Consider the following 15,286-nt stretch of genomic DNA (forward strand, 5'->3'; position numbering starts at 1 on the left):
AAAAAAAAAAAAAAAAAAATTAGAATCATTTGTTCACCAAGTAAACATCTAATTAAAAGTTAGCTTCCCACATAATGTGTCTGTAAGAGAATACATCAGCCACCAAAAATACATGTTTAGTTCCTCTGGCAATTATATTTCTTATTGTTAATTAAAAAGGAGGTGTCTCATCTCTAGACTTTGGTTGATACAAGCCCACCTTTGAGAAGCAGATCCACTGATACTATGCCGACATTAGTTTCTAAGCCTTCAAAGAAAAGAGTCACCTAAGCTACCTGGAGCAGTCCTATTTAGATGTTCAACCAATTATCACTGGGCAACATCCTGTACATGTAGTCTTAATGGAAACCAATACAGACTGTTGCCATGTTTCATTAAAAAAAAAAAAAGTCTACACGTGGGTGCTTTTCCAACTATACAGTGATAGCCAAACATTAGTTCTAAATATGTCAATTTAATGAAGGGCAATGAACAAAATCACAGGCGTCTTTAAAATTCTATACTATTAGTTCTTACTTCTTTTGTTTCGTCCATGTGCTTCACTACAAGCTCTTCTACATTTCTGGTAGCAGTCCTCAGCCTGTCTTCACTGTGCTGGCTGGAATAAGCACCAAACAGAGTTGTTCGTCTGTAGTAGCAACAGGATTGATTTCTTCTTTTTCAAGATGGTGAAGTATGTCTTCTAACTGAACTTTTCCCTTGATAGAAAAAATAAGCATATGTGTATGTACACACACACACACACACGACTGAGGATGCAAGATATCTATGTAGGTGCCACCTTAGGCTCCTTATTAGAGTACTAGTCTTTAGGGTTCTAGTGACAGAAAGCTAGTAAGCCACCTGATCCGTCATCACACTTATGTATGTGTATGTATATACAGCTTGGAAAATCTAAGATATTTCTAAAGAACAAAATACAGCTGGCAATACACACACAAAGCTGCTATGTGAGGAAAATTGAAAGCAGGAATAAAGAAGTCTATGTATATATGACTAGAGTCAGACTCTCTACAATGCATATTTTACTTTTCCTACTGTTATCTAGTTATGAGCACTTAAATGAAATAGCTGCTAATACCGAAAAATGTAAGCTTTGAACAACTGTATATCTTCTAAAATAACAAATGACATATTTAATGAAAATTATGTACAATGGAAAGAAAAAGCTTTTCTGTCTGTTCTGAAGTTTGCAACTTTTATCTGAAGTCTCCCAAAGGGCTCTTGTTTCTTTTTTAAAGTCCAAAGAAGTCTTTGTTCCTTTTATTGCATATTTAGAAATAAAAGGACTCCTCTGGAAGCTAGAGAGGCCCCTAATTCTATACTATCCAGGATTGATTTTAGTCACAGAATATGTCTTATAATTTATGTTGACTTCTCATTAATTCAGTTCTCTTCTGCAACTTCTTTATCTAAGTCTGCTATCGATATTGTCTTTAGTTTTTTTAGGTTGCAAGTAATCATGACATAACAGTTTGCACTATGACAGTATATGAAAGATAAATATCTGCTGATTGATGAAGTGATATCTTTGTTACTAGAACAATTAACTTTTTTTTTTTTTTGAGATGGAGTCTAGCTCTGTTGCCTAGGCTGGAGTGCAGTGGTATGATCTCAGCTCACTGCAACCTCTGCCTCCGAGGTTCAAGCGATTCTCCTGCCTCAGCCTCCTGAGTAGCTGGGATTACAGGTGTGCACCACTACGCCTGGCTAATTTTTGTATTTTTAGTAGAGACAAGGTTTCATCATGTTGGTCAGGCTGGTCTCAGACTCCTGACCTCAAGTTCTCAAGTGATTAGAACCACTAACTATTAATAGGACTTGCTGTTCTAATCAAATACAACTTTCAACCAAGTTAATCTGACCCAAATTGCAGTGACAGATATAATTGTTATTGTGCTTCAGTCCACATAAATACACTATTTTGCTTTTTAAAAAGCAAAACCATATTTTTATTATTTTTCTCCTTGATTGCCAAGCTTTCTAGAGTCTTACCATTTCCACATCAACAGTATTTATAGACGATACATGGTTTTAATTATCAGCTGATACTCATACTGATGAAAAAGAATGCAAGTCTGAATCCCGCACCTCTGTGGGTCCTCCTCATGACATATAACTAAAAATTTTCTTTTGTTCCCCCAACCTTCTTCACCTGGTCCCCACTCATATCTTCCCCATTCTCCCTACCAGGTCTCTGAGCATCATAGTTACTTGTGGTTTTAGTCCTGGGTAGCAGAGAGCCCAAGATACTAAGAATACATAGCATCCTATGAGGACTATTTGGCAATATGCAAAAATGCTTCTGTGATAATGCTAAGAGGAAAAGCAGAATGCAAAAGTATTATTATAACTATGTGAACACCAGAGACACAAAGAAAAGACTGGAAGCAAATACCTCAAAGTGCTAAAAGCAGTTGTGATAAACTGATGAGGGGATTAGAAAATAAATGCTTAAATTATTATAAGTCCTATACTGTGGGTTGCTTGCCCAACAGCATAATCCCCATGCTGTAGGGGTGGAGTAGGGGAGTCTTAGATTGGAGGATGTTGAAAGGAAAAATGGGTCAGGGATATTGGAAAAAACTTTGGATCTGATCCTTGCTGATCAGGAGGACAATATAGGCTTCAGGTCAATACTCAAGTGCACAAATCACCCAAGCTCCATCACTTGACCATCCTCCCAAAGCCAGTGATCTTTATTCACCATTTTCTAGCCGTCTAGCTTCATGGCTACACCTAAGTCCTTATGAACAGCCTGAACTAATGTTGAAACCCTGCCAACCTAAATTCCATGTGTCTCCCTCTAACACCTTCTATGCCTCTTCCCTTCTTTTTCTTAATTGTTGTAAATATACATAACTTAAAATTTACCATTTTAACCATTTTTAACTGTATGATTCCATGGGATGAAGTACAATCACAATGTTGTCTAACCATCACCACTATCATTTCCAGAAAGTTTTCATTATCCCAAACAGAAACTCTACACCCATTAAACAGTAACTTCTCATTCCCTTCTTTCCCAGCCTGGGAATCTCTATTCTACTTTCTGTCTCTATAAACCTGCCTATTTTATATCACTCATAGAAGTGGAATCATACAATATTTGTCCTTTTGTATTGGCTTATTTCACGCAGCATAATGTCTTCAAGGTTAATCCATGTTGTATCGCTAACCATAATTTCATTTATTTTTAAGACTGAATAATATTCCATTGTATGTACATAGCACATTTTATTTATACATTCACCTGTTGATGGACATTGCGGTTGTTTCCACCTTTCAACTATTGTGAATGATGCTGCTATGAACACCGGTGTTTAAAAGTATCTGAGTCCCTGTTTTCAATTCTTTGGGGTATATACATAAGAGTGGAATTGCTAGATATATAATTCTGTATTTAACTTTTTTTTTTTGAGGAACTGTCCTACTGTCTTCTACTGCAGCTGTACCATTTTATGTTCCTACCAGCAATGCAGAAGGTCTTAATATTGTCACATCCTTGTCAACACTTACTTTGGGTTACTTTAAAAAAAAAAAAAAGTCATCCTAATGGGTGTGAAGCAGTTGCTCTCTTAAACTAAAGGAATTCTACAATTACAATAAGACCTCCAGTCTCTGGACCATTACATCCTCTCTCAAACCAGATACTCTTTGGCTTCACTTGTTTGCCCCTCAAGCCTAAACCCAACTGTTGATCATTTCAGTCCTTCACCAACATCCCCAGTTATCTTACCCCTTTGTCCCACCTTCCTTGCAAATCTCAGCCCTGGAAAAGTTCATGCATTTGACTATTCTCCACCTATTTTAGGTTGCTGAGTGCTGGTAGAGAACAAAATCAAACAAGCGTGCAAACTTGAACCATTACAAATTCATGGCCTCTGGTCTGAGCGAAGCTTCTCAACCACTGGGTCACTTATGAGTTGCTAGTTTCTTTACTATTTCACTCAGCAACTATTCGAAACTTTCACCTCTCCATCAAACTGAATATCTCACCTCTCCCCTCACTCTTGGCAAACGACCTTGTCTCCCAGAGAACTAGTAAAGCTAAGGTCATCATAAAACTGTCAGCTGCTTCTCCTTACCAACATACCAACCTTCATCTTTACCAATCTTGTCCTCTTTCCCTTCTCAGTGAAAGAGCTTCCTATCCTCCTGATCAAGGTTAATCCTGGTACCCATATTCTAGGCCCCATCCCATACTGCTTCCTTAGGGAAGCATTTTCTCTTCTGTATGTTCTTTATCTCCTTCTCTACTGTTCTCTTGTCCTCAGCTCAAGACATCTCTGGTCTTAAAGATACAAAAAATAACCTTCCTTTAGCTCCACCATATTCCTGTCTAGCTATATCCTCTTTTGGACAATTTGTCTCCCACACTCCTATATTGTGGCTTCTGTGTTTGGCTTCCACACTCCCACATTTGCTGCATTTTGCCTTCTGTTCTCACCATTGTACTCAAATTATCAGTCAACAATGAACTCAAAATGCCACATCCATAGCTCACTACAGTTTCAAACTCCTGGGCTTTAGTGATCCTCCCGTCTCAGTCTCATGAGGAGCTAGGACTACAGGAGTGTGCCACCATGCCCATCTTGTTTTTTAAATTTTTTTTTGTAGAAACAAGGGTCTTGGTATGTTGCCCAGGCTGGAATTGAACACCTGGGCTCAAGTGATCCTCCCATTTCAGCCTCTCAAAGTGCTGGGATTACAGGGGTGAGCCACTGTGTCTGGCCCTGTTTTTGTTTGTTTTAACATATGATCTCTTTGCGTACCTCTTCACTCCTTCGCTGAAAGTTGTTTTTTTTTTTATTCTGTTCTGTGATGTCACTTTGTCCTGTTTTGACTCCTATGTCTCTAGCCTTTCCCTCTCAGTATTCTTCCTGGCTTCCTCCTCTTCCATCCCTTCAAATGCTGCCATTTCCAAGAACCCTGCCTTTAGCTCTCCGCCCTTCTCACTACCATGTCATTAACAGCTTGGGCACAAGAGTCTAACATACCTTGGCTCAAACCTTGGCTTTGCTACTTTGTAATTGTGTGACTTACACAAGTCAGGTAACTTCTTTAAATTTGTATTCTGTGTGTAGAATAAATGTAATAGTATTGCCTACCGCACTGGGTTGTTTGGAAGATTAAAGAAGAATCTCTCTCTGCTATGCTCCAGATCAATCTAGAAGGAGTGGCAAGAAACAGAAACACATTGAAGTTGGAATACAGGTGAGGGTGGCAGAGACTGCTGGTGTCCTTTAATATTTACTATTCCCTTCTTCCACAGAAATAAGACATTTAGTGTTTTGACTGATCACAAGGCTGACTTCCTTACTGATAGATACGGTCAGGTGACCAAGTTCTGACCAATGGGTGTAAATGGAATTATGTGCTGCTTCCAGAAACTGTCCTTAAGGAACATGATACCCCCTTTCTTGCTCCTTCTTCCTTTCTACTAGCTGGAATTCAGACAAGATAGCTGAAGCTTGAGCAGCCGTCCTGGGCACCATTAGCTGGAAACCATATGCCACGGATGCTGTAATATCAGGAGAGAAGAAACCTGGGTCTCTGACCATTTCAAGGTGCTGCTCTACCAGTTATAGATTGCTTTCTTCTTGACTTTTATGTGGGAGGAATACATTTCTTTCTTTTTCAATGCATTATTATTTTGGGCTTTCTGTCCCTCACACAACCAGCCAATCCCAACTACTATATGAGGGTTATTGAGTGGATGAGGTACAAGGACATACGCTGGAAACTAAATGTGGCTACACAGGAATTGGATATGGAACTACACAGCCATTAATGGTCTCTCCTGACCCATGAGGTCTTTTGTCTCTGAGCTTCCCTGTGAGTGTGGTCCTCTTGCTTCTCTACAGAAGCTTCCTCTGCTTGCTCATCAGCAAGGCCGAAAACAGCTATTCAAGTCCTTAGCCTATGTGACTTTTTAGATTAAGTCATTTCTATCTTTGTATCTCTTAGTTCAAATTTTTGAAAGAGACAATTGTTTGTTGCTCACCTAATAGGCTGTGCCTGCCTCTTCAAAGTTACCTGTATTTTCCCCATTCAGTCAGCTGTACATGGAATAATGTTGAAAGTAGGGGTACAAATATGGCCTCTGAGGGCCTACTCTTTAAGCAAGATTAGGCAGAGAAATGCAAGTTCCAGAGAAGAAGCTATAAGCTAGGAGGGCAATATAAAATGAATCTACGGTTTAAGACCAATGCATTCCAGTTGTCTAGTGAACAAGTCAGCTTGAACAACCCATTCATCTTTTCCTCCTTCTGTATTTCATAGTTAAAATCACTGTCAACAGTTTCCCAAGCCAGAAACCCAGGATTCATCCTTGACCCTCCTTCCTATTCATTCTACTCTGGTATGCAATCAGTCACTGAATTTGCAGTACTTCTTTCATCATTTTCTAATTCATCCTCTCCGTGTCTAGGGTTATTGCCTTAGTTTAGGCTTGCCTCACTATTGGTTCAGTTTAGTGTAATAGCGTCCTTAACTGATGTTCCTGCTGCCAGGTGGCCCCCATCCAATCTGTTCTCAGCAAAACTCCAGACTGATCCTCCCGAATGCAAATCACTTGCTGCTTAACCTTCTCGTCGCTTTTGGGTAGAGTTCAAACCCTTTAGCTTGGGACCAGATATTTTTCGCAATCTGGTTCCTCCCAGTCTCTCTAGCCTTGTCTTCTGCCACGCCTTGACATTAGCCATTCATGTCAGTATACTTATTGGTCCCCATCATGCTGCTTATATTTCCACAAACATTTTTTTTTTTTTTTTTTTTTTTTTTTGAGGCAGAGTCTCGCTCTGTCGCCCTGGCTGGAGTGTAGTGGCCGGATCTCAGCTCACTGCAAGCTCCGCCTCCCGGGTTTATGCCATTCTCCTGCCTCAGCCTCCCGAGTAGCTGGGACTACAGGCGCCCGCCACCTCACCCGGCTAATTTTGTATTTTAGTAGAGACGAGGTTTCACCGTGTTAGCCAGGATGGTCTCGATCTCCTGACCTCGTGATCCACCCGTCTCGGCCTCCCAAAGTGCTGGGATTACAGGCTTGAGCCACCGCGCCCGGCCATATTTCCACAAATTTTGACATTCAGGTCACTCTGCCTGGAATGGTGCTATGAGATCCCCAAACAAACATTTTCCCAGTGGATTTATTGAGACTTGATGATTAACTTTCAAATTCTGGTAAACTAGATCTTGAAGTAATAAAACTAAATTATAAATGCTCTGATATCTAAACTGTACCTAAAATTGCCCACACAACAAAGTACATAAGAATATTATTCTTGGCCGGGCTTGGTGGCTTACGCCTGTAATCCCAGCACTTTGGGAGACCGAGGCAGGTGGATCACCTGAGGTCAGGAGTTCAAGACCGGCCTGGCCAACATGGTGAAACCCCGTCTCTACTAAAAAAAACAAAATTTAGCCGGGCATGGTGGCATGTGCCTGTAATCCCAGCTACTCAGGAGGCTGAGGCAGGAGAATCGCTGGAACCCAGGAGGCAGAGGCTGCAGTGAGCTGAGATCTCGCCACTGCACTCCAGCCTGGGCAACAGAGCAAGGCTCCATCTGAAAAAAAAAAAAAAAAAAAAAAAAAAAAAAAAAAAAAAAAAAAAAAAAAAAAAAAAAAAAAAAAATTTTTTTCAAAAAAAAAAAAAAAAAAAAATTCAATCAACAAAACCAAAAAACTATTCTGTCCAAAGTAGATACTAAGTAAATGCTCATTAAATCTCTTAAAAATCCAATCTCTGGAAAGAAGTACATCCTGAAATGGTTTTAGGCCTCCAAAAAACTTCTAGATGTAAAGAATAAAGTGGTAAAGCAAACTGAGACAAGAATTTTAAACGAGAAGAGGTCAAGGATAATGGGTTCTGTCTACCTGTTGTTTTTTCTCCTAGTAGGTACTCTCCAACTGCATTGCAGGGGCCAGGATCCTATCTTATGCCATAGCACATCTCCCGCCTCTGAGCAAAGGCTGAGCTTTGGACTCCAAAGTCTTTGAGTGACACTAGGGAACAAAGTACATAGCACAGCCACAAAAACTGAAATATCCAGTAGGTGACTTTTCACTGTAACCTTTCTTTCTTCTATCTTCCACTCCTTTCACACAAATATAATTTAAAACTCACACACATCTTAAATACAATACATATTATGCACAGTTTTTCAATTCCCAAATAAAATTAGTATACTTTTTTCAAAAGTTGAAAACAGTGTAGCAATGTAAAAAATGTTTAAAATATAAAATTAAGTGAAAAAGAAAGGCAAAATGTACATAACTATGTAAAAATGTACACAGCTGAGCAGGACTGACACAGAACAAAAAAAATGAACTATTGATGTGTTAAGACAGAGTTTCTCAACCTTGGCACTACTGCCATTCTGAGCTGTTGTGGAGGCAGTTCTGTGTATAATAAGATATGGAGCAGCATCCCTGGTCTCTACCAACTAGATGCCAGTAGCATACCCCTAGCTGTGACAACTAAAAATGTTTACATAGATTGCCACATGTCTCACAGGGGGCAGAACCCCACCCTGTTCCCCAGGTTTAAAACTGTGCTAGAGGCTGGGTGCTGTGGCTCACGCCTGTAATCCTAGCACTTTGGGAGGCTGAGGCGGGCAGATCACCTGGGGTCAGGAGTTCGAGACTCAGCCTGACCAATGTGGAGAAACACCGTCTCTATTAAAAATACAAAATTGGCAGGGTGTGGTGGCCCATGCCTATAATCCCAGCTACTCAGGAGGCTGAGGCAGGAGAATCACTTGAACCTGGGAGGCAAAGGTTGCAGTGAGCCGAGATCACGCCATTGCACTCCAGCCTGGGCAACAAGAGTGAAACTCCATCTCAAAACAAAACAAAACAAAACAAACAAAAAACTGTGCTAGAATGACAGGAATTTATTTTTTTGAGACAGGGTCTCACTCTGTAGCCCAGGTTGGAGTGCAGTGGTGTGATCATAGCTCACTGCAGCCTCAACCTCCCAGGCTCAAGTGATCCTCCCACCTCAGCCTCCAGAGTAGCCAGGACTACAGGAGTGCTCCACCATGCCTGGCTAATTTTTTGCATTTTTTGTAGAGTCAGGTTTTTGCCATGTTTGCCCAGGTTAAATTTTTTTTTTAAATTTATGCCTTGCTATTCAATAAATACATATTAGAAGAGTAAAGGAAAGGAAAGCCCCTTGCAATATAGCATCTAATATACTCTTTTTTCAAGAGTTAGGGTTTATCCAGTTCCAATTTAATGTGCAAGATTGAAAAGGCTGCAGAACTTGTTTTTGTTTTCCGATCTGTTCTAGAGGAGAAAGCTGAATTTCTCAATATTTAAAAACTTGACCTGGCTCTAAGCATGAGACATCACAAACAACTGCTTTGATTGGACTGAGAAATCAAAATATCCAAATAATCGTAGCCCCAAACAGCTGTTTAAAATGTATATGTTCTGTATATCCTCAAAATAGGTTTACTTTTAAATCTGAATACTGAAGAAGAAATAGTAAGATTCAACAAGGAATGCATATTGTAAGACAAATTAAGGCAAGCTTTCCAAGCAAAAATAAAATTGCACTGGATCTAAGTTAATCTTATGCCATATTTAAGGCCCTCTGTTCCAGTCTTTTTAGAACTATTGTGTCTGCTCCCTTGCCAAAATATTTATTTTCAATCACTCTTTATTGTTTTGTTTCTTGGCTTACATCACAAAGAATGTTTTCTGATTCAGAAATTGTCAGGAAAAGAAGGCACAAGTACTGTTTCAATTATCTCCTCTCCGGAAAATTACATCATATCCCCAATGTTGGGTTCGTACGGGCTTAAAGTTGAAATCCTATCTTACATGATCATTTTGAATGCCCTTTTCACATTGATAAACACATCAATAAAATTTAATTAAACAAGGAACAACCTTCTTTCATTATATAAGCCTGAAATGGGTCCAATACTGCAATTTTTTTTTCCATTTTCAAAACACACTAGGCCTGCAGTATTTAATGTTTATATTTACCAATGTGCACTTCTCCTAGTCTCTAGTTTACCCAAGACTGAAACGTTGCCATAATGCAAAGAAAAACAAAAATCTTCCCAATGACTGCAGAGCTGGAGAATGCGAAATACTTAGGTACACAAAGCACTGCAGCAGGAATGCAGAAGGAGGTGGTCTATAGATGACAGAGGTGGTGGAGACAAATGGACATTCAATAATGTGCAGCGTTAACAGGGAAAGGTTAAAATGGCTGTGAAATAAGCAGGATGAGAAGAAAACTGGTGCTTGGAGTGATGAGTGAAGTGGAAAAAGTTGTAGCTTGAAAGGCAGAAGGTAACTGACTTCATGACCTCTGATGCTGAGGATACAAAGGGCCTCCAAATCTTCATCGGGATTCAAGGTTCTGCATGACGAACATCGGCCAAAAAAAACAAAAAAACAAACAAAAAAAAAACACAACACGGTAGTTCTTTGTTCGCGGGCCTACACGCAGGGGAAAGCTGCGCCTCCGTGGACTTCGTAGTGGCCTGGAACTTCGGGCGCTGTCTGTCCAGGGACGCGCCTCGACACCTCACCTTTAAGTGAGAAAAGGAACGCCGACCTACCTCGCTGAGGATGTTGTAAGCCCGCTCTAATAACAGGCGGCAGCCTAATACTAAATGCTTGTGGCAGCTGGGTCCGGGGAAAACGGGCTAATTCTCCTTCAGGCGGAATCACTGCAGCCAGAGTCTAGAAAGGCCGGGCCAGGAGGGTTTCCCCTCCTGTAGTTTCGGGCCATGCTGGGGAGAAGCAGAAAAGGCCTGGAATGCGGAAAAGAGGGGAGAATGGGTGCTTTCCTCCTTAGGGCTGAGGCAGGAACCTCAGGAACCAAGTCGGAAGTTTTCCTGCGGAGGGTGCCGCGAGGGTCCCGGAGTCGCTCGGCCACTAGGCGCCCAGCTGCTAGCAGCAGGTGCAGAAGGAGACCCGGGCGTCATAGCAACTGCGCTCGCCGCAGAGACGCAAAGGGGTCCTTCCGGCGGGAACCATAGAGACGACGCACACCAATGGCGCCAGAGACTGTGCTTCTTGTGGAGACTGTTATTATAGCTCATACCATTGGCCTTCGGGTCGGGGGCGGAGTTGTCCCGGCCGTATCGATAGTACAGTTCATTCCATTGGCGTTGGAGACAACTGTAACCATGGTAACGTCATGTCGCGCGCTTGCGACTTGGCGAATACGTTTTGTCTTGGGGCATTCTAGTTCTCAAAGAGCTTCCCGCCAGGCCTCAACTACAGCCCGTGCCTACTAAACTTGGATTTATTTTTCTATAAGTTCCTTCATTCTTAAAGGGGCAGGGAGTGCTAGCTCAAGAGTTCTGAATTTTAGGCCTAGATCGTGTCACTAGCCACGTGGGGCACGCAAGATAAATCACAATCTTTGGACCGAGCTTATTATTGTAAAAAGGAAGACACTGGGCTTGACTAGAATTATCCCTAAGGCTGAAGCCCTTTAGAAGTCCTAAGCACTGAAAATTCAGGTAAGGTGAACCTTATCTCCCCACCTGTGTAATGCAAAATAAAACTTATAAATGACACAAAATTTAACATACTCAATTGATATCTTTTTAGATGGCCTTATAGCAGAATTCTAGTTAACTATCAAAACTCGATTTTACTTATGTTTTGGGGGCCCTTGCTTTGCTGGTATCCCAAACACAACATTTCTTGGTCTTAACTCTAGTTCCCCAAGAGGATACTTTCCAAATCTTTGCTGGTTCTACATGCATTATCTGGACGTATCTTACTCTTTATATAATAAAGTGCTTCAACCTCTCCTTCTGGCACTAGACCTCTTGCAAGTGTTTTTTCTGAACTAAAATGCTCACCACCAGCACTTGTAGCCCACTTCACTCCTGTTTATCAGTTTAAGCATCACCTACTCAGGGAGACATTCCTTGATCCTCCATCCAAGATTAGGTTCTTTCTTACCCTCATTGACTCATGTTCCTTTTCTTTATACACTTCCATTTGCTGTTAAAACACACACACACACACTCTCTCTCTCTCTCTCTCTCTCTCTCTCTCTCTCTCTCTCTCTCTCTCTCCCTCTCCCCCCTGGATTTTTTACTTGTGTAAATAATCTTTTTAAGTGCTCTGAATATAAACTGAAGTGGGAAACACTAAATAATTTCATGTAGAACACTGATTGTTTTTAAGCGTTAACAAGGCAGGATATAAAATGATTCCCAAGGGAGGTAATAATTATGGTAAAGACAAACATTAAGATCACTTCTACTTTTAACCCCACATATGCCCCTTGTACATTCAAAGATGATGACAGTCATCATCCACATGAAGCTATGAATGCAGAGAACATATTCTACTACTTGCCCTTCAGTACTGCAGCCACTGACAGAGCCCACTGCTTTTGGGGTTTTGCAAATTGGACCTGAAGTTCACTTAAAATCATTGTCAAAGGAGCCTGGGTAACATAGTAAGACCTTGTCTCTATGAAAAATAAAATATTTCGCCGGGCATGGTGGCACATGCCTGTAGTCTCAGCTGCTCAGAAGGCTGTGGCAGGGGTGCTTGAGTCCAGGAATTCAAGATTACACTGAACCATGATTGGACCATTGCACTTCAACCTGGGTGACAAAGCAAGACTTTGTCTCTAAGAAAAAAAAATGTTTGTTCAAAGGGACTGCTGCTTCCAGCAGTCTTGACTGCTGCAGTTATTTTTCTTCTGTTCAAGGTCACACTTCCTGATTAATGAAGTATTTCAGCCTTAGAATTTCTGTCAAATCTTCTCAATTAAATGTATTGTACTTCTATTATCAGACAGACACAGGGGCTACCCTTCCCTACTCCATGAAACACCATGAATTGTATTTTAAGTCAAATATTTATGTGAAACACAGTACCTGCTTCTACCTTAGTCATTAATGCTAATTTTTCAAATTGTACCCTGGACTATCCTACAGATCATTTAGGGAATTTTTTTGCACTATGCTACTTGTGCACTCCCAACCCAAAACCCAGGACAGCAAGAGATGTATTCAAAGTTTTTCAAAGATTCTCAAGGATTCAAAGATTAAGCAGGGCACTGGTGTAACACTGCTTTGCTAAGTGAGAAAAACAATAATTGCAACCATTTAGTGAGTGTCAATCAAGTGCTAGGCACCAGACTGATGCTTTTTGTTTGCTATTTCATTTAATCCTCACAATAAATGGCATTACTTTGCAGAGAGATTATCCCCATTTTATGCATGCGGACACTGAGATTAAGTCAAATGCCTAAGTTTATAAAGCTAATAGGTGGCACAGCTGGCTAAGTTGACTCCTAGCCCATACTCTACCACACTGTAATGCCTCCCTCAGGACAGAGATCACCAAGTGGCCCCTGCCTGGTCCCAGGTGGAAGGACATACTAAGTTAACCTGAAGAGCAGTCCTAAAATACTTGAATTGTAAACTGTTACCCAAATATGAGGTGAATCTACAATAAGAAGCAAAAAGTGAATGCAGTGAAAAGCTCATCATTCTACAATCTATCTTCAGGGAGGTATCCTTCTTTCCTACTCCTATGTTTGATAAATTTCAAACAAAACAAAACAAAACATCCTTTCCATTGGGTCAGCTTTTGGACACACACTTTATTGCACTTAATTTTTTATACATCCATTTCCTAAACAAGACATGTTTATTCATCTTTTTAATCCTCATGGCTCAGCACAGGGCCTGGCATACATAGGCATTCAACCAATATTTGATCACCAAAGCATGACCATTCATGCATCCATAATCTTTTTATAGTATAAAGATGGCTGATATTCAGGCCCCCATGTATATTTTAAGGAATATGTAATTCCCAATAAGCTCTTCTTTTTAAAGGTGAGAAACAGTTGTAGTGTTCAATTTCAAAATCAAAATAACATTCAGGTGAGTGTATCAGGTGTCATTAAAAGACAAATACCAAACCATATTTGCCTGCATACCACTGCCTTTTCCCTTTCTTTCATTTTCTCTGTCCATATGAAAGCCACAGTTTTATTATAGTTTTCACCATCTCTAGGAGCCCTGAACAATTTTGATCCTGTAAGGGCTTTTACTTCAGTTTTGTCACCTATAAAAGCTGTGTGTCGAGACTGAAGATTATCCACTATCTTCTCTTCTATCTCTATGCCTTTTTCTATTTCTTCCTCTGATAGCAATAACTTGGTTTCCGAGTCTTTAGTTACAATAAACACAAAGGACTGTCGTGACTCAAGGATATTAGCCACCACCACTTGATGCTGATAAACTTCCAAAGCCTTCCGAGCTCGATTAATTACAATGGCGGGGTCAGTCTCCAACTTAAAGGAAATTATAAATGCTTTGGGAGCCCAATCTTTAACCAAAGGAGAAAGCAGTTTTGGCACCATCTTCATTGTTATCTGTATTGGAAAAAGAAAAGCTTAATAAGCAAACAATGGCCATTATCTACCAGGTCAATCTCATGGGAAACTAGGGAAACTAAGGAATCAAATTTAAGTGGGATTTCTCAACTATCAAACTTTTCAATTAAATGCTTAGTTTAAAAAGCCTTAGGGGAACACAGTGGCTTGGCCTGTAATCCCAGCACTTTGGAAGGCCAAGGTGGGTGCATCGCTTGAGCCCAGTTCAAGACCAGCCTGGGCAACATGGCAAAACCAGGTCTCTACAAAAAAAATACAAAAATTAGCCAATCATGGTGGCACCCACCTGTAGTCCCAGCTACTCAGGAGGCTGAGATGGGAGGATTACTTGAGCCTGGGAGGTTGAGGATGCAGTGAGCTGTATTCGTGCCACTGCACTTCAGCCTGGGCAACAGAGCAAGACCTTGTCTCAAAAAAAAAAAAAAAAAAAAAAAAGCCTTGGTTCTGTAGAGTTCACAGTGATGCCTAAATTCAAGGCTCCATACATATTCTGGGGCAAACCATGTCTTCTGAATAAGCTCTGCCCTGCTCTGCCACCCTTACCACCATTAATATTTTCTCAAGCATGTCCCTTTATTTTTGAACCAAATCCTCAACTAAACAGATACAAAGAATCTGTTCATACAAGTGTTTGGTAGAAGCCGAAATAAAGTTGGGTTTTTAAACCTCTCAGCCTAAATATTTCTTGCATTGGTAGAATGTCTCTTAGATTCCATTTTAAAATGGTCACTTGTAACACAACTTAGCAGTGAGGAAACTGATTTTATTTTCACTTGACCAAAACTCCTAGTACCTCATCCCCAATCCCTTCTCAGGGAAATGTTCAGTTGCTTTGTTACTTTCAAGATAGAACTAAAAACTATGGGATAAACTAAAGAT

General features: G+C 40.5%; 1 protein-coding gene across 7 annotated transcripts in view; it reads right to left on the minus strand.

Annotated features, from left to right (window-relative positions):
• Positions 1-13,572: 13,572 nt before the first annotated feature.
• PPCS (phosphopantothenoylcysteine synthetase) overlaps positions 13,573-15,286 on the minus strand; it is a 4,634-nt gene continuing 2,920 nt past the window's right edge. For all 7 annotated transcript variants that reach the window (XM_017873205.1, XM_017873208.1, XM_017873210.1 and 4 more), the window contains one exon: positions 13,573-14,386. In XM_017873205.1, the coding sequence (XP_017728694.1) occupies positions 13,889-14,386 (498 nt within the window). In that variant the 3' untranslated portion in view covers positions 13,573-13,888. The remainder of the gene's footprint in view (positions 14,387-15,286) is intronic.

This window comes from Rhinopithecus bieti, unplaced genomic scaffold, assembly GCF_001698545.2.
Source record: "Rhinopithecus bieti isolate Rb0 unplaced genomic scaffold, ASM169854v2 scaffold_6907, whole genome shotgun sequence".
In the NCBI taxonomy this organism is placed as follows: domain Eukaryota; kingdom Metazoa; phylum Chordata; class Mammalia; order Primates; family Cercopithecidae; genus Rhinopithecus; species Rhinopithecus bieti.